The sequence below is a fragment of the Budorcas taxicolor genome, chromosome 3 (genome assembly GCF_023091745.1).
Source record: "Budorcas taxicolor isolate Tak-1 chromosome 3, Takin1.1, whole genome shotgun sequence".
NCBI lineage: Eukaryota > Metazoa > Chordata > Mammalia > Artiodactyla > Bovidae > Budorcas > Budorcas taxicolor.
In genome coordinates this window covers 91586898-91609006 of record NC_068912.1, presented here as the reverse complement: position 1 = coordinate 91609006, position 22109 = coordinate 91586898, and the positions used below count along the sequence as shown (strand labels likewise).

The window sequence follows — 22109 nt, the reverse complement described above, 5'->3', positions numbered from 1 at the left end:
AGGGACACGGGCCACCAGGCCTGCTGAGACCTGGATGATGCAGCCTGGGTGTCCTGCTGTTTTGCAAACACTTCTGGCTACTGCAGACCCAGCTAAGCTGTCTGGGTTAGTGGCAGAGAACTGGAGGGCCAAGAGGAGAAACTGAGGTAGAATTTTAGCTTGGTGCAGCCATTTCCTGCACCCACCAAGATCCTGTTATGTGATTCCCTAGCACCCTGGGCTTTGCTTTCATAGCAACTAGAAGAATCTGCCCACACTGCAGGAGACACGGCTTCTATCCCTGGGTTGGGAAGATCCTCTAGAGAAGGGAATGGCAACCCCCTTCAGTATTCTTGCCTGGAGAATTCCATGGACAGAGGAGCCTGGCAGGTTACAGTCCATGGGATCACAAAGAGTTGAACACGACTAAGCAACTAACACTTTCACTTTATCTAACTCCCTGTTACGCATGTAACTCATGTCTGCCTTGGTCCAGGTAATTGTTTAGCTGCAGGGGAACCTCCCCCTGTGGTACTTACATTTTAATGCAGAAAGAAACACAATCACAAGTGAAAACTAGGCAGAGTGTTAGCAGGAGGTAGACCCTATGATCAAGGCATCAAGAGCGCTAGGACATGAGGGGTGGTGGTGAAATGCTGAAATACTCTTGGCCCAGCCCTGCAACCTGGCTTCTCCCTGTGGCCTCCCAGTCCTCCTCATGACCAGCTGATAAGGTGTCCTGCTCAGCATAGCAGGGTCCTTGGACCCTCCTCAGGCCCTACAGCCAAAGCCCAGTCCACAGGATAAGAGTTTGTGTTATCAAAAAAATAGGCATTTTCAAGAGCAATTTTAGGTTCACAGCAAAACTGAGCAGAAAGTACAGGTTCTCATATGTCCCCTGTACCCCCTACATGCACAGCCCCCTACTATCAGTAATCCACACCAGAGGGGAATATTTGTTACAGTCAATGAATCTACATGGACACAATATCACCCTAAGTCCATAGCTTATATTAGGGTTCACTCTTGGTGTTGTGTGTTCTATGGGTTTGGATAAATGTATAATAACATGTATCCACCGTTATAGTGTCATACAGAGTAGTTTCATTGCCCCAAGAATCGTGAGTGTTCCTCCATCACACTGGTTTGTATGTATTTGGACTATCGCTTCTGCTTAGAATAAATGCCAGTAAATGTCCACGAAACAAGCGGAAGAAGAAGTAGATAAGGCAAGCTGGGCTGCAGGGTGTGGCACATGGGGGGGCTGTTAGAGACTCCCACCCCCCAGCCCCGCCGCCGGCTGGACCCCCTGCTTGTCTCTGTGGGGAGGGTCTGGAAACCCAGACTTTGCTTTTCTTGGCATAACAGATCTCTTTTATCCCCCTCTGTTTCTCAGAAAAAAAGACCCAGGGAACTGACGAATTTCCAGAGCTTCGTGGAGGAACTTAACCTGCATCACAATAAGAGGCGTGGAGTTTTTTCAACAGTTCCTCGCAACCCAAAAACCCCTACAGAAAGAATCTACTGGACCACCCTCAGCCAGTGCCCCCGAAAACTAGTCAGTGTCCCCCCTGTGGCCTTCCTTCCCTCTTTTCTTGGAAGGGGACTCCCTATGCAGAGGCAGGGTGGGATGGAGGTGGCTATTTCAGGGGAAAGCCCAGGTTTGGGTGCCAGACTCACCTAGTTCCCAATCCTGGTCTGGTACTCACTGGTCTCAGTGGGTCAGTCTCTCTCACTCTCTGAGCCTTGGTTTACACACTTGTCCCTTGAGTGTGACCAGGTGGCTGTGAGAATTCAATGAGGTTAATACTAGAGTCTCTAGCGTGGAGCCTGGCACCCGGGAAATGCTCAGCGGGCATTTCTGCCCCTCTCTCCCCTGCAGAGAGGACGAGGGGAAAACTAGAGGTGGGCTGAGTGTAAGAAGCGCACACCTGTTCCGTTCAGAGGAATGGTGGGCTCCTCTCTGAGGGCTCAGCAGCCAGTGATCTGAGTAGCTTCTGGACTTTAGTTGACCCCCAAGCATGGTCTGCCCCCCATAGATCGCTGAGGGCTTGGGAAGGTGAGGGGGTGGAGAGGAATGAGCAGGGGTACCAACACTTCCTGAATACCTGCTCTGGGCCAGGCACCTTTCAGCCTCCTTGAGGAAGGGATTGTCTTTTGCATTTCATGATAGAAAACTGAGGCCCAGAGATCAGAAGGGATTTGCCCAGGCTCCCAGCAAAGGGGAAAAGGAGCCGGGAGTGGAGCCCCACTCAAGGAGCTCCAAAGTCTGAGTGGCTTCAGCTCCCCAGGCTGGGTTCTGGAACACCTCTCTGGACCTTGCCAGACCCAGAGGGCCCCCGCTCCTGGGAACCTGGAAAGAGGTGTCAGGCTGATGGGCAGGGACAGAGCAGGTAGCAGGGGTCATGAGGGCACCGCAGGGCCCCTTCACCCCTAGAGGATGGGCTCCAGGTGAGTTGGGGGTAGCTGGGTGCCTTCCAGTGTTCTTGGCTCCAGGCGCAGGGCTGCCAGGTAGGTGAGGTCACCTGCCCTGGCCCCAGGCTGACCACCGCCAGCCCTCTCCAGCCTCCCGGCCTTCATTCCTCACTCCTAGGCTACATCTGGTCCCGGTACATGGCTTCCTCCAGAGAAGGAGTGCAAGCGCACCAACCAGCCTCCCTTCCTGCTGTCCTCCAAGCGGACAGGCATGAAGGTCTACCAGATGATCATGGGAAACTGGGTGAGTAGGTCTTTGTGGGGGACACACGGTGAGGGGCAGGGAACCCTCTCCAGGCAGCCCTGGAAACTGATGATCCGAGGGAGTGGATCCCACCTGCTTTTCCCACCAGGTGGGTGACTAACACCTACCTGGACTGTCTCATTGCTCTAAGGCAGTGGTTTTTCAAACTTGGGCGGGCATTAGCATCACCTGGAGGGCTTCCTAAAACAGAGATGGCTGGGCCACAAACCAGAGCTTCTGATTCAGTAAGCCTGGAGCGGGGCCTGGGAACATGCATTTCTAATGAGTTCTCAGGCCATGCTGAGAGTGCTTGTTCCAGGGACCAGTGGGAGAACCGCTGTGCTAGTGGACATCACCCAGAACCAGCACACTCTTATTTTCCAGGGGAATGCTCCCTCCATTCTCTTTGTGTTTGTCCTGGGGCCTCAGGGATACCTGAGGGAGTTGGCCCATTTCTCGTCTCTGGTGAAGCAAGGACCCTTCTGACCCTTCTCCCCTCCCCACCAGTGGCAGCCGTCCCTGCGTGTAAGATGTCATCTTTGGTTTGTTGGTGTTCTTGTAAGACAGCCAGGCTCTCGAGTCCGTGAACCTGCCTTCTTCATTTGCTAGATGGCATTGGGTGTTCTGTTTCTCATTTCTGCCCTTACTTTCCAAGCCCACCTTTTCCTGCGGTCTGATAATCATAAAGAAATGAGAAGGAGTCCCAAATGAGTAGCTCCGTGACGTGTCACAAAATGGACTCATCATGCAGTGGTCCCCCAGAGGGCTGAAGAACGTTTTCAGCACCCCAGGGCCACCCCCCCCCCGCCCCCCGTCTGTCCCCCACAGGTGGTTCCTGTCCTGACTTCCATTAGCACAGGTTAGTTTTGCCTGTTTCCAAACAGCTGGGTATATTTTTAAATCAGTCAAGGTGTTTTAATAGACAGTGCAAACTATAATTTCCTCTGAATATAAATGTATGCACATGTTTCCAATAAATTACCTATCACTTATCACAAACGGCAACGAGGACCTTAGAGCCTTGTTAGAAAAATGTCTAGTGGGAATTTAACAGTCTCACGTGCTCTCAAGAGAACACTGTCCGTTTCACATTAGGGTCACAAACTCCAGAAAGACTGGGGGAGTGGGAGTGAGGAGTGGGCCAGAGTGGGAAACACAGGGGCCAGTACACAGGTGATGGACAGAAATATAGCTCTCAAGGAAACCAAGATCAGACACATTATTACAGTTTAGGACAAGGAAAAGCCTATGGTTTTAGAAAAAAAAAACAACAACCCAGGGCTCCTCTGGCCCAGAACAGCTTCCTGAAACTGATATGGTTGCTGCTCTGGTTTGGCTGGCACCCCGCCCTGCCCCTCCACTCTCTGCAGCTGTGTATTTTTAAGTTGTGTATTTCTCCAGGTTTCCCTGGGAACATCTTGCTTGGAATCTGCCTTCCCACTAAGCTCCCCCGCCCCATCTCGCATCCCCAGACCCCAACTCTCCCCCTTCCACTCCGCCTTTTCATCTCCCAGTGATATCTTGGCCCCCCGTGTGCCTGTACCCCTTGCCCTTTTCTGTTCTTGTGAGGTTGAGCCAGTCAAGCCCCCACAGTCTTCCTTTTCTCACCTCCAGCCTGCACCTCCTACAAGGGGGAGGGTCTTCACTTGGAGACCCAGTCTGACCTTGGTCCAGATTCTATACAGATGGCCGGTTCCTGTCCTGGCTTCCTCCTGCCCCCACCAGTCACAATGGACAGGCAACATCTCCCCTCTGAACCTCTCCACGAAGGCTGCTTATACCTACAACCCAGGTTTCTGGGTGGGATGGGGTATTAACTTCCTATATAAGGTAGCAAAGCTGCCATAACAAAGTATCACAAACCAGATGGCTTGAAACAACAGGAATTGACCCTCTCACAGTTCTGGGAGCCAGAAGTCTGAAATCCAGGTATTGACAGAACCGCATTTCCTCTGAAACCTGTAGAGGAGATCCTTCCTGCACTCTTTCTAGCTGCTGGTGGTGGCTGATGATGCTTGGAACTGCTTGGCTTGTAAATACCTTGCTGCAGCCCCTGCCTCCATGTTGAATGGCCATCTCCCCACTCACAAGACCTCACAAAAACAGGATAGGGCAGGGGATACGGGCACACGGGGGCCAAGATATCACTGTGTATGAGGACACTGGTCACATTGGAGGAAGGACCCACCCTACTCCAGTATGAGCTCATCTCAACCGGTAACACCTGTAGCTATTTCCAGATGAGCTCACACTCTGAGGTCCTGGGGGCTAGGACTCCACCTGTCTCTTTGGGGAACATAATTCAATCTGTAACAGATGGAATAGGGAGACAGGGGGAGACTGGAGATCGAGTCTCCAGGCCAGGCATCCAGCTTGCTAATGTCCTGCCTCCTCTCTCTGGTGCAGAACCCTGTAGGGGTGGGTCGCTACCTCAACACCCAGATGTTGGAGACAAAGGACTGTCGGCAGCGATACCGGTCCCTGTTCATGGGTGGATCCAAGCGCTACCCCTCGGACCCAGTCCGGGAGATGATCATGCAGTGAGTGTCGCTGGAGCCCCAGCAGAGGGGCCAGGGCCCGGAGGGGCTTGCTCTGGGCTGGGTGGGGGTGTGCTCATGCTTGCTTCCCATGGGAACGCAGCTGCTGTCCCTAGGGCCAGCCTAACAGCTGCGGCAGTGGAGAGTTGAGATCCTGGCTCTGGTGTGTGCTGGCTGTGGGAGGTAGGGCACCTCGATCAACCTCTCTGAGCCTCATTTCCCTCAGCTGTCAAGTGAGTGGAGGACTGTGAGATACTCTGTCCATAGCTGGTGGTAAGGAGAAAAGGAACTCGATGGACACCGAGTCCCTCACTCACAACCCACACAGTCTAGGATTGCCTTGAGTGCCATCACCATGGGGCATCTATTTCTTGATGTTGAAAACGGGGTTGGAAAAACTCATCTCAGGAAGTTGGGAAACCTAAGAAAAAATATGCATGAAATACCATGGCTAACTGTAAAACTGCCTGGGAATTTTAGCTGCCTCCATGTTTTACTTACCTAAGATGCCATGCCACCAGTTGCCATGTAATCTCAATTTCAGAAATGTTAAACAGTGAATAAACATGAACTTTAGAATTGGAAATTCCATTGCTGGAAACTCTGGTGAGGGCATAAAGACCATATTCCGTGGGACCAGATCTCTCAGGGAAAACCAGCTTTTGTATATAGATATATATGTGTCTTTAATCAAAGTGGACCTATGTCTTCCTTCTTGATTGACTCCCATGCTTTTATGGCTTCCTTAGAAAGGATAATGGGAGGTGACATTGTTGATAGACTGCATGCCTGAAAAAGATTGTTTTTCCTCCCTGCACAGCTGATCAATAGTTTGGTTGGAAATAACATTTTCAGTTCAGTTCAGTCGCTCAGTCGTGTCTAACTCTTTGTGACCCCATGAATCGCAGGATGCCAGGCCTCCCTATCCATCACCAACACCCGGAGTTCACCCAAACTCATATCCATCGAGTCGGTGATGCCATCCAGCCATCTCATCCTCTGTCGTCCCCTTCTCCTCCTGCCCCCAATCCCTCCCAGCATCAGAGTCTTTTCCAATGAGTCAGCTCTTTGCACGAGGTGGCCAAAGTATTGGAGTTTCAGCTTCAGCATCAGTCCTTCCAGTGAACACCCAGGACGGATCTCCTTTAGGATGGACTGGTTGGATCTCCTTGCAGTCCAAGGGACTCTCAAGAGTCTTCTCCAACACCACAGTTCAAAAGCATCAATTCTTTGGCACTCAGCTTTCTTCACAGTCCAACTCTCACATCCATACATGACCACTGGAAAAACCATAGCCTTGACTAGATGGACTTCCCTGGTGGCTCAGATGGTAAAGCATCTGTCTACAATGCGGGAGACCTGGGTTCGATCCCTGGGTCGGGAAGATCTGCTGGAGAAGGAAATGGCAATCCACTCCAGTACTATTGCCTGGAAAATCCCATGAACAGAAGAGCCTGGTAGGCTACAGTCCATGCGGTCGCAAAGAGTCAGACACGACTGAGCGACTTCACTTCACTTGACTAGATGGACATTTGTTGGCAAAGTAATATCTCTGCTTTTGAATATGCTATCTAGGTTGGTCATTACTTTCCTTCCAAGGAGTAAGCATCTTTTAATTTCATGGCTGCAGTCACCATTTGCAGTGATTTTGGAGCCCCCCAAAATAAAGTCTGACAGTTTCCACTGTTTCCCCATCTATTTCCCATGAAGTGATGAGACCAGATGCCATGACCTTAGTTTTCTGAATGTTGGGCTTTAAGCCAGCTTTTTCACTCTCCTCTTTCACTTTCATCAAGAGGCTTTTTAGTTCCTCTTCACTTTCTGCCATCAGGGTGGTGTCATCTGCATATCTGAGGTGATTGATATTTCTCCCGGCAATCTTGATTCCAGCTTGTGCTACTTCCAGCCCAGCATTTCTCATGATGTACTCTGCATATAAGTTAAATAAACAGGGTGACAATATACAGCCTTGACATACTCCTTTTCCTATTTGGAACCAGTCTGTTGTTCCATGTCCAGTTCTAACTGTTGCTTCCTGACCTGTGTATAGGTTTCTCGAAAGGCAGGTCAGGTGGTCTGATATTCCCATCTCTTTCAGAATTTTCCACAGTTTATTGTGATCCACACAGTCAAAGGCTTTGGTGTAGTCAATAAAGCAGAAATAGATGTTTTTCTGGAACTCTCTTGCTTATTTGATGATCCAGCGGATGTTAGCAATTTGATCTCTGGTTCCTTTGCCTTTTCTAAAACCAGCTTGAACATCTGGAAGTTCACAGTTCATGTATTGCTGAAGCCTGGCTTGGAGAATTTTGAGCATTACTTTACTAGCATGTGAGATGAGTGCAATTGTGCAGTAGTTTGAGCATTCTTTGGCATTGCCTTTCTTTGGGATTGGAATGAAAATGGACGTTTTCCAGTCCTGTGGCCACTGCTGAGTTTTCCAAATTTGCTGGCATATTGAGTGCAGCACTTTCATAGCATCATCTTTCAGGATTTGAAATAGCTTAACTGGAATTCCATCACTTCCACCAGCTTTGTTCCTAGTGATGCTTTCCAAGGCCCACTTGACTTCACATTCCAGGATGTCTGGCTCTAGGTGAGTGATCACACCATTGTGATTATCTGGGTCATGAAGATCTTTTTTGTACAGTTCTTCTGTGTATTCTTGCCACCTCTTCTTAATATCTTCTGCTTCTGTTAGGTCCCTACCATTTCTGTCCTTTATCGAGCCCATCTTTGCATGAAATGTTCCCTTGGTATCTCTAATTTTCTTGAAGAGATCTCTAGTCTTTCCCATTCCGTTGTTCTCCTCTATTTCTTTGCATTGATCGCTGAGAAAGGCTTTCTTATCTCTTCTTGCTATTCTTTGGAACTCTGCATTCAGATGCTTATATCTTTCCTTTTCTCCTTTGCTTTTTGCTTCTCTTCTTTTCACAGCTATTTGTAAGGCCTCCCCAGACAGCCATTTTGCTTTTTTGCATTTCTTTTCCATGGGGATGGTCTTGATCCCTGTCTCCTGTACAATGTCACGAACCTCCATCCATAGTTCATCAGGCACTCTATCTATCAGATCTAGGCCCTTATATCTATTTCTCACTTCCACTGTATAATCATAAGGGATCTGATTTAGGATATACCTGAATGGTCTAGTGATTTTCCCTACTTTCTTCAATTTAAGTCTGAATTTGGCAATAAGGAGTTCATGATCCAAGCCACAGTCAGCTCCTGGTCTTGTTTTTGTTGACTGTATAGAGCTTTTCCATCTTTGGCTGCAAAGAATATAATCAATCTGATTTCGGTGTTGACCATCTGGTGATGCCCATGTGTAGCGTCCTCTCTTGTGTTGTTGGAAGAGGGTGTTTGCTATGACCAGTGCATTCTCTTGGCAAAACTCTATTAGCCTTTGCCCTGCTTCATTCTGTATTCCAAGGTCAAATTTGCCTGTTACTCCAGGTGTTTCTTGACTTCCTACTTTTGCATTCCAGTCCCCTATAATGAAAAGGACATCTTTTTGGGGTGTTAGTTCTAAAAGGTTTTGTAGGTCTTCATAGAACCGTTCAACTTCAGCTTCTTCAGCGTTACTGGTTGGGGCATATACTTGGATTACTGTGATATTGAATGGTTTGCCTTGGAAATGAACAGAGATCATTCTGTCATTTTTGAGATTGCATCCAAGTACTGCATTTTGGACTCTTTTGTTGACCATGATGGCTACTCTATTTCTTCTAAGGGATTCTTGCCTGCAGTAGTAGATATAATGGTCATCTGAGTTAAATTCACCCACTCCAGTCCATTCTCCTGTTTGACCACTTCCAATGGTCTTGCCTTGATTCATGGACCTGACATTCCAGGTTCCTATGCAATATTGCTCTTTACAGCATCGGACCTTGCTTCTATCACCAGTCACAACCACAACTAGGTATTGTTTTTGCTTTGGCTCCATCCATTCATTCTTTCTGGAGTTATTTCTCCACTGATCTCCAGTAGCATATTGGGTACCTACCGACCTAGGGAGTTCCTCTTTCAGTATCCTATCATTTTGCCTTTTCATACTGTTCATGGGGTTCTCAAGGCAAGAATGCTGAAGTGGTTTGCTATTCCCTTCTCCAGTGGACCACATTCTGTCAGAGCTCTCCACCATGACCCGCCCGTCTTGGGTGGCCTCACACGGCATGGCTTAGTTTCATTGAGTTAGACAAGGCTGTGGGGCTTCCCTGGTGGTTCAGCTGGTAAAGAATCCACCTGCAATGTGGGATACCTGGGTTCGATCCCTGGGTTGGGGAGATTCCCTGGAGAAGGAAAAGGCTACCTACTCCAGTATTCTGGCCTGGAGAATTCCACGGACTATACAGTCCATGGGGTCGCAAAGAGTCGGACACAACCGAGCAACTTTCACTTTCAGACGAGGCTGTGGTCCTAGTGTGATTAGATTGTCTAGTTTTCTGTGAGTATGGTTTCAGTGTGTCTGCCCTCTGATGCCCTCTCGCAACACCTTCCATCTTACTTGGGTTTCTCTTACCTTGGACGAGGGGTATCTCCTCACCGCCACCCCTCCTGGCCTTGAACAAGGAGTAATAAAATTTTAGTTGGAAATAATTTTACCTGAGAATTTTGAAGGCTTTGCTCCATTGCCTTTGACCTTCAAGCATGGTTGTTAAGAATTTCAATGCCATCTTGGTTTTCCTGTCCTTTGTAGGCAACCAGCACCTTCCTATCTGGAAGTTTGTAGAATCCTCTTTCTGTCCCTCTGTCCCTTGTGTACTGAAATTTCATGATAACAGGTCTGAAAAAAGTGTGAAAGTGCTAGTTATTCAGTTATGTCCGACTCTTTGTGATTCCATGGATTGTAGCCCGCCAGGCTCCTCTATCCATGGAATTCTCCTGGCAAGAATACTGGAGTGGGTAGCCATTCCCTTCTCCAGAGGATCTTCCCAACCCAGGGACTGAACCCAGGTCTCCTGCATTGCAGGCAGATTCTTTACCTTTTGAGCCACCAGGGAAGTCTTAGATGTTGGGTCTAGTGTGAGTTTATTTTCATCGATTGTTTTGGGTCCTTGATGCGTTCCTTCCTTCTGGAAACTTAGGACCTTCTATTCTGGGAAAAATGTTTGTGTTTTTGTCTTTGGTGATTTCCTGTCTTCTGTGTTCTCTCTCTTTTAGATGAATTGTAGACATTCTGGCTTGATGCTCTATTCTTCTTTTTTCCTTGTTTCTTATTTCTGCCTTTTTTTTTTTTTTCACATTTCAGACCCTGCTATTGCCTTTTGAAATTTTGAATCTCATCTTTTTAAGTTTCCGAGGGTTCTTTTGCAGTGTAGATTGCATTTTTTATCTTCTGCTAGCCCCTGGTTCTGCATGCAGGGTGTTCTTTCATTTAAGGACGACAATGACAGTCTTCTTTGCTTTTCCTTTTGCTCCCTGCATTGTCTCCACTTCTTCCCAGTTCCCCTTTTTTCTTTCACTTGTTCATATTTGAGAAGAAAGCACTAAGAAATGCTATAGGTCTGGGTAGGGCTTCACTGGGAGTGAAGATGGGGATCTGGTCATTTCATTGGGAGACTCTAAAGTCAATATTTCTAGGCATTTTCAGTGGCACCTTTTAGCTTCTCTAGATAAGAATCCTATATCCTGGTGGGTAGGGATGGTGGTGAATGTGATTGCTGGTGTTTAGGGGAAGGAGGGTTGAGGAGTCTAAGTCAGGACATGGACTTCACCTACTCCCTCTGTTCTTACTCTAGTGCCTGTCTGCCCACCATCCACTGAGCTCCCCCACTGCCACCCTGACTCTCTCTCTCTCAGTACTAACCCTCCAGCCTCCTGCTGGGTGGGCGAAGTGTGTGTGGTGCAGAGGGTCTGACTTTCCTCTTGTTTTCAGCAGTTTCGTTCCTATGTTTTGAGATACTGGTGGCTCTAATTTCCGGGCCTCTCTGGGGTTTGTGGCAGGAGCTGGCAAGCTTCTCATTGGCTCCCCTGCTGCAGGCAGCTTGCTCTTAGGCCCTCTCAGCTCTGCTCATGACTCCCTGCACTTTGCATTTCCTTGAAATTGTAAACACCCTTGTCCCCTGATACCTCTTCTCCTTTTCTTGCTCGTCTGTTTAAAAACAACTCCTTTATAGTTCATTCAGTGAATTGCAGGAAGGAACAGAGGTAAATGCACGGATTCATCTTCCTTGTTTAACTGAAAGCCACGTGGACTGCTTTTGTGTACAAAAGTGTGTTCTTGCCCTTTCTAAACAAGGTGGCTAGCCTTCTTCTACAGGTGTTCAACCAGGACCCAAGAGTGCAGCAACTTGCCCATGGTCACACAGCTGATGGTGAGAGCTGAGGCTAGAACTCCAGGCCTTCCTTTCTAGATTAGGGCCCTTTCCATACACCAATGCCCATGTAAGGGTTTGGGGGATGGTGAGCTGGGAAGAGTGTGATGCTCTGATTCTGGCAAGGCCAACCCTCCCCTGCAACCTGTCAACAAAGCCCCATCCTACATACTGTTTGCTCAGCAAAGGGCTCTAGAGGAGAGAAGGATGGCCCACTCCCACTGGACCCTCAGTTTTCTCCCCCTGCACATCTGCCTCCCTTCTGGTACAAATTTTTCCCTTCACCACTGTTAAAACACCCAACATTTAGGCCTGTGAGAGTTATAGGATTTCCCTTTTAACCTGGCTCAGAATTCTGTTTCTACTACTTAGCTGTGTGGCATGAGACATGTTACTTGGAGACAGACTTTCATCTGAAAAGTGAGAGTAAACAAAATTACCACATTGTAGAGTCTGCATTCAGTTCAGTTCGGTTCAGTTCAGTTCCTCAGTCGTGTCCGACTCTTTGCAACCCCATGAATCGCAGCACGCCAGGCCTCCCTGTCCATCACCAACTCCTGGAGTTCACTCAAACTCACATCCATCAAGTTGGTGATGCCATCCAGCCATCTCACCCTCTGTCGTCTGCATTAAGTATTAAAGAAGATCATGCATGCAAATGTGCCCTGCCCTGTGGATGACACTCTGCAGGTATGTTTAAGTGCTGGCTTCCCTTGCCCTTAGCTTCTGCTGTGCCTCGACAGAATTCTGTCTTGTTGATACAAGGGTTAAGTTTTTTACAGAGGCTGAAAATGCACATGATCCAGGAAAAGAAACTACAATGGCTTTAACCACCTTCTGTTGTCAAAAGACCCAAGGAAAAGCTTCTACTCAGACAGATATTTGATACAGACTGTAGAGAAATAGGGAGACAGTTGAGTCGTGAGGGAGGGTGGGAGCTTTGAAAGAGGAGGTCAAAAACATTAAATGTGAGAGTAAAATACTAAAGATTTCTCATGAAGTCAAGAACCAAACAGAGATGCTTATATTACTGGGAATGTTCAACATTGTTCTGGAGGTTCTAGCTAACATGGTAAGACAAGGAATAAAAATATTGATAAAGAAGAGCAAAATCATCACAATTTATAATGATATGTAGGTTTACCTAAATAAATCCAAGAGAGTTCATTTTAAAACTGTAACACTAGGGAAGCTAGTGCTGTAACGGTATAAAGTTTCCTCTAATACCACAACAAATAGAAAACTTAATTCAGAAAAAGAACACGATTCCCTTCCTATTAGGCACGCAAACAATAAAATGCACTGGGATAAACTTAATAAGTATATTTAAGGCTAAAATGAAAAAAAAATATAAACCTTTACTGAAAGATATTTTAAAAAAGGCCTGAATAACTGGAGAGAATACCATGTTCATGGGTGGAAAGATATTGGGAAAATAGTAATTCTTCCCATTGATATACACATTTAATGCCATTTTTATCAAATTGTAAGGGGGTTGGTAGGGTGAATTGAATAAATTTATTATAAACTTTGTTTGAAAGAGTAAGTATGTGTGAATATTAAAAAAAAATAGAATAACAATCCATTAAAGATGCGTTGCCAAAGTGAGAATTTTTGGCAAATGTTTTTAAAGCAGTGTCTTTAAAGGTAATGGCTCCTTTATTTGGAAATGCTTTATTAGACTTAAAGAAATCCTCATAACAGTGTGAATGTACTAAATGTGGTTAATTTTATGATATAATGATTGTACTATAATAGAAAATTCTCCCCCACTCCAAGCAAATCATTTTTTTATACCTTGGAGATTCTGACTAGCTTGATATAACACCAATTCCTTTTTGTGGTTATTGTTTAACATTCAATTATAGTGGCATATTAAATATATAAAGGAAAGAGAGGAATTTCACCTTACTTTTTAAAAAATGCACTGCCATATGCATAGATAACACTGTGGAGGACTAGGCCCCAAAATGTTGACCATAGTTAAACCATTCTGCCTTGTTTTATTTCTGAAAGGTTTGAATTTTTCCAAATAAACACGACTTTTATCATTAGAATTAAAAAAAAAAACCCAAAAAACAAAAAGGACAGGAACTCCTGAAGCTGACCACACAAATTATGGGTTCTCCTTGTAGACCTATCTCCAGCCAAGAGTCACCTTTGTCTTTTAGACCTCAGTTTTTTCATCTGTAAAAGGGGAATGCTTTATACCCTATAGGACATGGCCAGGTATAATTACGGCTTATGTTACTGAATGGGAGCTAATCAGCAGATGCCTGTGAAAGTCTGATGGTCAGGCTGGTATATGATTTTTCCAGGGGCTCAAGTTCATTGTTCAGGAAGTCCTGACTCAGCTGGGCCCTTGGGTATGGAGGATTGTGCCATGAGGCACAGAAGGTAGATCATAAATTGGGAAGAAAGATTTCTTTATATGCTCTTTCATTTATTGGTTCATTTGAAAGGCCTAGTCTGTGCTTGGTTCTGCCCTGGGTACGACTGAGCTGTTTTCAGGTGATAAGAAATATTTCTCATTCATTCACTGAGGTTTTTATTTCTGAGTTCATATTTGAGTTTCTAAGAGTTATGTTTGTCTTCTAAATGTTCCTTTTAGTAACAGCATGCTTTTATTTCATGGATACAATGCTTTCTTATCCTTTGAAGATATTATTAAGACAAATTTTCCTGTCATTGTCTTTCTCTCTGTCTTTTTTCCCTGTGTGTTTGTTTTGGCCTCAATCTTCCGTACGAAAAAATGTTCTCAAATATGTGGTAATCACTGTTCTAATTTATTTATTTATCGGCTGCACTGGGGCTTCATTGCTGCACATGGGCTTTCTCTAGTTGCGGAGAGTGGGGTCTAGTCTTTAGTTGCAGTGTGCGGTCCTCTCATTGCAGCGGCTTCTCTTGTTGCAGAGCAAGGGCTCTGGGGTGCACAAACTTCAGTAGTTGTGGCTCAGGGGCTCTAGGGTGTGGGCTCAGTAGTTGTGGCACACAGGCTTAGTTGCCTCAAGTCACGTGGAATCTTTCAGGACCAGGGATTGAACCGGTGTCCCCTGCATTGCAAGGTGGACACTTAACCACTGGATCAGGGAAGCCCCTCTGGTGATCCTTAACTGTGCACTCATGTCCAGCTGAAAATCCTGCTGAAGACTCTGAGGCACTTTTCGTTCTCCCCCTGGAGCACTTGTTGTTCATGGGTTTAACCATAGCATGACCAAGCTGGGTATTTTCACTGGGGGAATTTCAATGCCAGTGATGTTAAATGTTTTTCTCTTGGCCTTGGCCAGAGAAAGTTCTGGGAGATGTAAACCTGGGTGCCAGAACTTTATGTGGGGGAGAAGAACCTAGAGGTCTCAATATGTAGTGACCGAACTCCCATTTGATTCCATTTTATTAATAAATAGGATACTCATAACATTGACTCTGCCTGGTCATCCTGTACAGAGAACTTCCCTGTCTCCAGAGAATCAATTCTGCAGTCTTCATTTATTAAGGGCTCTCCTCTGGTTGCAGGGAGTGGAGAGGGAAGCTGATGTTACACAGACTTTCAATCAGTAGCCCTGTTTTGGTTCTGCCTTCACTGCCACTACCAGAAGTACCTGGCGCTGCCAGTACCTGGATTTTTGGAGTGAGGGAATTCTTAGCTTTAACTTCTGCTGCCTTGGGATTTAGCTTTCTTGAGTATGCTAACATAGTTACTGTTCTTCCATCTGCATTTCAACTTCCAAAATATTCTTACTGCTGCTGCTTCTATTCTTTTTGTCCTTGTGGGTATACGATTCAAAATTTGTATTCCTTTACTCCTGTTTCAGTGAGATTTCAGGAGGGATGGGGGTTAATATATGCATTCAATCCACTAAAAATGTAGTGAAATTTCTGAGTTTCAAAGGTAAAATAAAAATCTTACCAATATGAGACCTAAGAAGACAACCTACAATCTAAATAAAAGGCAATCAGACATATTTTGGGCCTCTCCTCTGAAACATGAATGATAGAAAACACTGTTTATACAACATAAAAAATACTTGAGACTGTAGAATTCTCTGTGTAGCCAAACCATCATTCACGTGCAAATAGAGATGCACAGGGATTTGGGATGTATACCAAATATATCTTTTCTGAAAATATTACTGGGGGATATACTCCAATCAAGTGAGAAATGAATTAGCATAAGAGCTCAAGAAAGGAGAAGATGACATGAAATATAAGAATATATCGATCTAGCTGTGATTTACCAGGATGGAGCCATTCTCATTCTCAAACAGCAAAAAGAAAAAGTGGTAATACAAATACCAAGCAAAATAGAATTTAAGGCAAAATACTAAATGGGACAAAGATGAGTAGTTGCAGTTATAAACACCATGAACCTTCACACACCCAAAATACCAGTGACAAACTTGCACCATCGTAATGGAAATTCTTAATAGACCTGTCTGAGAATTTGACAGATAAGGACATAAATATTTATTTGGAGGATTTGAATAGGTATGTTTTACTCTACATTATTTTCAGATACTCATGGAACATTTATAAAAGTTGATCTTCTAAGATCTCATTAAAAATATCTAAATTAAAAATACCCTACATAGAAAATTTTAGGTTACTCTTTCTAAACAGAGTACAATAAAACAAGACTTAACAATAAAAGGATAACCCTCAAAACCAAGTACTTGGAAAATAGTAAGAATTCTTCTTCAAAGCTCTTGGGTCTAGGAGAAAATCTAATTTGACATTACAGTTCATTTAGAAGTTAATTGCAATGAAAACTCTGTATCAAAACCTATATAATATTGTCAAAATTCATAGTTTTAGAATTCATAGTTTTAATTGCTTTTAGTATTAAATCAATAAAGATTGAAACCAACAGAAGCAATCATTTGATTGTAGAAGTTTAAAAAAATCAGAGTAAATTTAAAACTAAGGCGGAAGAATTAATGAGAACAAATGGAGTCTGGAAGGATGCAGGCTTTCTCACAGGACCTTCACAACTCCTCTGTGTTGATGTGCTATTGTTATCCCTGCCTTTGGCTCCAGGTGGTGACCACAATCCCATGTGTGTGGGTGGAGAAATGCAGAGTTCACAGACTGTGGGGCTGCTGTAGAAAAGCAAAGAGTGATCGTCAAGGCTATCTTTGCATGTGTGTGCATGCATGCTCAGTTGCTTCAGTCATGTCCAACTCTTAACAACCCCATGGACTGTAGCCCGCCGGGTTCCTCTGTCCACGGGATTCTCTAGGCAAGAATACTGGAGTGGGTTGCCATGCCCTCCTCCTATCTTCCCATATAGGGAGAAAATGTGCAGAGGGGTAGATGTGATGGAAATGGCTCAGAGGCCTGCAGCCAAATAGCAGGCAGGGTGGGGACCAGGGCTCTGAGTCAGACCCTGAACTTCAGCCTCTCCTCCTTGGCAGGTTTCGAGAGGCCATGGGTGTGGCTACCCACTCCAGTATTCTTACTAGAGAATCCCATGGACAGCGGAGCCTGGCAAGCTGTACTCCATAGGGTTGCCAAGAGTTGGACATGACTGAGCAACTTAAGACTGGGTAGGAACATAACATGGCCTTGAATAGTTTGCTGTCTTCAGTCCAGGTGAGGGAGGGTGCGTGTGTGTGGAAGAGCTATAAAATCTCCTTCTGGAATGTGTAGTGACGGCCAGTCTTTCTCACCTGTCACTCCCAAGCCCCACCTGCTTCTTCGGGCCAAACTGTAGGTTCTGGGCTTCCAGCTAGGCAGCCTGGTGTTTGACTCCTGTGTGGGGAAGGCAGCCTTTTGTTTTTCATTTTTTAGACCTGTGCACACCATAGCTGCTTCTAAAATGTGGTTGACCAACCAATGGACCAGTTCCCCCACCACCGCCGCTCACCTTTCTGGCTCTTACGACCTGGTTGCCTGACTCCATCTGGCCACCCTCTGGCTGTGTGGACATGCCCACTTTGCACTCCGGCCAGGCCACGCTGTGTACCACTCTGTGCTCTCACCACACTGTGATCTGTTCTTGAAACACTCTTCTCTTAGTGTCTATCTGGAAGATTCCTATTTATCTTCTACAACTTCACTTAAATATGAAGGCTTCTCTGATTTTTCAAGACGATGTCTCTTTATTTTCAGCCTCTTGAGCCTTCCCAGATCGGAGCATTTCCCCATCATATTTTAATTATTTATTCATATGCCTGTGGTCCCTACTGAACAGAACTTCTCTATTCTCCAACTCCAGTATCTAGCTGGCACGCATAGAAAGAGCTCAATGCATATTTGTTAAAGGACAAGACTCTGATGAAATGGTTCAGAGTCTGGATAACTCTGTGCAAGGAAACATCCAGTTCAATCCATCAGAAGCTTATTTTCTTAAGTTTTTAGTTGATGTTTTATTATGAAAACTTTTAAACACACACCAAAATAGAAAGGATTTTCCAGTGTACCCCTGTACATGCATCACTTAGATTCTAGTCATTAATGTTTCACTCTCCTTGCTTTCTGACATATCTTTCTATCTACCCATCTATTACTCACCTGTCTATAATCTATCATCTTTCTACCCATCTCTAATTATCTTCAGTTCAGTTCAGTCATTCTGTCGTGTCCGACTTTGCAACCCCATGGACTGCAAAACGCCAGGTCTCCCTGTCCATCACCAACTCCCGGAGTTTACTCAAACTTATGCCCATTGAGTCGGTGATGCCATCCAACCAGCTCATCCTCTGTTGTCTCCTTCTCCTCCTGCCTTCAATCTTTTCCAGCATCAGGGTCTTTTCCAGTGAGTCAGTTCTTTGCATCAGATGGCCAAAGTATTGGAGTTTCAGCTTCAACATCAGTCCTTCCAGTGAATATTCAAGACTGATTTCCTTTAGGATGGACTGGTTGGATCTCCTCGCAGTCCAAGGGACTCTCAAGAGTCTTCTCCAACACCACAGTTCAAAAGCATCAATTCACCGGCACTCAACTTTCTTTATAATCCAACTTTCACATCCATACATGACTACTGGAAAAACTATAGCTTTGATTAGACTGACTTTTGTTGGTAAAGTAATTTCTCTACTTTTTAATATACTGTTTAGGTTGGTCATAGCTTTTCTTCCAAGGAGCAAGCATCTTTTAATTTCATGGCTGCAGTCACCATCTGCAGTGATTTTGGAGCCCAAAAAAATAAAGTCTGACACTGTTTCTACTGTTTCCCCATCTATTTCCCCTGAAGTGATGGGACCAGATGCTATGATCTTAGTTTTCTGAATGTTGAGCTTTAAGCCAACTTTTTCCCTTTCCTCTTTCACTTTGATCAAGAAGCTCTTTAGTTCTTCTTTGCTTTCTACCATAAAGGTGGTGTCATCTGCATATCTGAGGTTATTGATATTTCTCCTGGCAATCTCGATTCCAGCTTATACTTCATCCAGCCTAGCATTTCTCATGATGTACTCTGCATATAAGTTAAATAAGCAGGGTGACAATATATAGCCTTGACATACTCCTTTCCCAATTCAGAACCAGTCTGTTGTTCCGTGTCCAGTTCTAACTGTTGCTTCTTGACCTGCATACAGATTTCTCAGGTGGTCTGGTATTCCCATCTCTTGAAGAATTTTCCAAAGTTTGCTGTGATCCACACAGTCAAAGGCTTTGGTGTAGTCAATAAAGCCTTTGCTTTTTCAGTGATCCAACGGATGTTGGCAATTTGATCTCTGGTTCCTCTGCCTTTTCTAAATCCAGCTTGAACATCTGGAAATTCACAATTCACATACTGTTGAAGCCTGGCTTGGAGAAATTTGAGCATCACTTTGCTAGTGTGTGAGTTGAGTGCAGTTGTGCAGTGGTTTGAATATTCTTTGGCAGTGTCTTTCTGAAAACTGACCTTTTCCAGTCCTGTGGCCACTGCTGAGTTTTCCATATTTGCTGGCATATTGAGTGCAGCACTTTCACAGCATCATCTTTTAGGATTTGAAATGGCTCAACTGGAATTCCATCACCTCCACCAGCTTTGTTCGTAGTGATGCTTCCTAAGGCCCACTTGACTTCACACTTCAGGATGTCTGGCTCTAGGTGAGTGATCACACCATCATGGTTATCTGGGTCATGAAGATCTTTTTTGTACAGTTCTTTTGTGTATTCTTGCCACCTCTTCTTAATATCTTCTGATTCTGTTAGGTCCATACCATTTCTGTCCTTTATTGGGCTCATCTTTGCATGAAATGTTCCCTTGGTATCTCTAATTTTCTTGAAGAGATCTCTAGTCTTTCCCATTCTGTTGTTTTCCTCTATTTCTTTACACTGATCACTGAGGAAGGCTTTCTCATCTCTCCTTGCAATTCTTTGGAACTCTGCATTCAAATGGGTATATCTTTCCTTTTCTACTTTGCCTTTAGCTTCTCTTCTTTTGTCAGCTAGTTGTAAGCCCTCGTCAGACAACCATTTTGCCTTTTTGCATTTCTTTTTCTTGGGGGTGGACTTGATCATTGCCTCCTGTACAGTGTCACGAACCTCCATCCATAGTTCTTCAGGCACTCTGTCTATCTTATCTAATCCCTTGAATCTATTTGTCACTTCCACTATATAATTCTAAGGGATTTGATTTAGGTCATACCTGAATGGTCTAGTGGTTTTCCTTTCTTTCTTCAATTTAAGTCGGAATTTGGCAATAAGGAGTTCATGAGCTGAGCCACAGTCAGCTCCCAGTTTTGTTTTTGCTGAGTGTATAGAGCTTCTCCATCTTTGGCTGCAAAGAATATAATCAATCTGATTTCAGTATTGACAATCTGGTGATGTCCATGTGTAGAGTCTTCTCTTGTGTTGTTGGAAGAGGGTGTTTGCTATGACCAGTGCATTCTGTTGGCAGAACTCCGTTAGCCTTTGACCTGCTTTGTTTTATACTCCAAGGCCGAATTTGTGTGTTACTCCCCATAATTATCTTACAGTTTGGTAAAATTTGAAGTGAATGGCAGACATCAATACTTCCTCCTAATTACTTGAGCAGGCATACTGACTTTTTAACAGTTTAAACTGAAGTCCCATTGCTGGTCCAGGAATCTGAAACTGAATCATAAATACCCATTTTTATAATAATAATAGTAATAAATTCTTATATTATTGGAGTTTATAATATGGAAAGTGATTTTATATGTGTTTACTGTAACAGTAGCTTTAACTATTTATTCATTGTTTGTGTGTCTGGGTCAGCTCTTAGTTGCAGCCTGCAAGATCTTTTGCTCAGCCATGTGGGTTCCTTCATGGCAGTGCGCAGACTCTGTAGTTGTGGTGCGTGGGCTTAGTTGCTCCTTGGCATGTGGGACCTTAGGTCCCCGACCAGGGATAAAACCCGTGTCCCCTGCGTTGCAAGGCGGATTCTTAATCACTGGACCAGGGAAGTCCATACAGTAACTTTGAAAGGTAGGAATTACTCTCAATATTTTTCAGTTGGGACCACTGAAATTCAGAGAGAAAGGGATTTCCTAAAGTTGCTGCTGGGCAATAGCATTCATGTGTGCAGTCTTCAAAAATTAATTGAGCACTTACTAAATGCCAGGTGTATCCTGGCTACTAGGACATTGCAGAATAGAATCAGACAGGCAGCAGTTCTGTCCCAGAGAGGCTCCCAGCTTTCTGGGGAGGGCACTCAACCCCTTCTCTAGAGTTATAGGGCAATATGAGGAGGAGGAGGAGGCAGGAGGGCCCAGGATTTTTCTACATCCAGGCTGTAGGGGAAGTCTGTTAAGCCTATAGCCTTCTGGAGGATGAGACCAGGAGGGAGGGCCCTTTGAGCCTAGGAAGGCTAAGGCAACAAATGGCCTTCACCATGATCCGCACTCTCTTCCTCATCCCACCTGTCCATACCTGGTCACTCCCTTTTACCTCCTAGGCTTCTGTGCATGCTATTTTGGTGGGAGATTTGGAAGTTTGGACAGGGGACTCAGGAAGTTCAGTGCAGAGTCCCCTTTCCCCAGGGCTCCTAGCTATGTTCTTTGCATGAGGGTTCACTTCTTTCAGGGAAGAGGAAAAAAATTAGAGTGGAGGAAAGTGCATGAGCAAGGGAAAGGAAGCAAAAAATCTCAGGGATGTCTGGAAAACACTAGACGGTTCATTTTGGATGATGTGTGCAGTGTGTAAAGGGCAATCGCAGAGAATAAGGCAGGTGGGGTTGGCTAGGTCAGTTCTTAGAGGCCTTGATTCTGAAGCTAAGCTGCTCCGACTTTATCTGACCTGTGAGAGGCCACAGAAGATCTTCTGTAAAAGATTTATAATAGTACAACCTACAGCTAGTAAAATTCATCCTTTCTAGATATACAGCTGTCTAAATGTTTTCCTGTTCTGTGAGTTCTGACAAATGCATATGGTCATATCAAAATAAGTGAGATACAGACTATTACTATCGCCCTCAAAAGTTTCCTTGTGCCCTTTATAGTCAGTTTCCTCCCCCTTTCCCAGTTCCAAGCAACTGCTGATATGATTACCAGCACTATAGTTCTGCCTTTTCTGGAATGTCATATAAATGGAATCATGCTGTATATAGAATTTTGTATCTTTCATTTTGCATTGTTGTTTTTGAGATTCATCCATGTTGTTGCTTGTAGCAGCAGT

General features: G+C 44.9%; 1 protein-coding gene across 1 annotated transcript in view; it reads left to right on the top strand.

Annotated features, from left to right (window-relative positions):
• The window catches only part of LEXM (lymphocyte expansion molecule), a 38768-nt gene that overhangs the window by 14877 nt on the left and 1782 nt on the right, over positions 1-22109 (top strand). The window contains exons 8-10 of the mRNA XM_052638066.1: positions 1376-1537; positions 2573-2698; positions 5105-5238. Of these exons, the coding sequence (XP_052494026.1) occupies positions 1376-1537; positions 2573-2698; positions 5105-5238 (422 nt within the window). The remainder of the gene's footprint in view (positions 1-1375; positions 1538-2572; positions 2699-5104; positions 5239-22109) is intronic.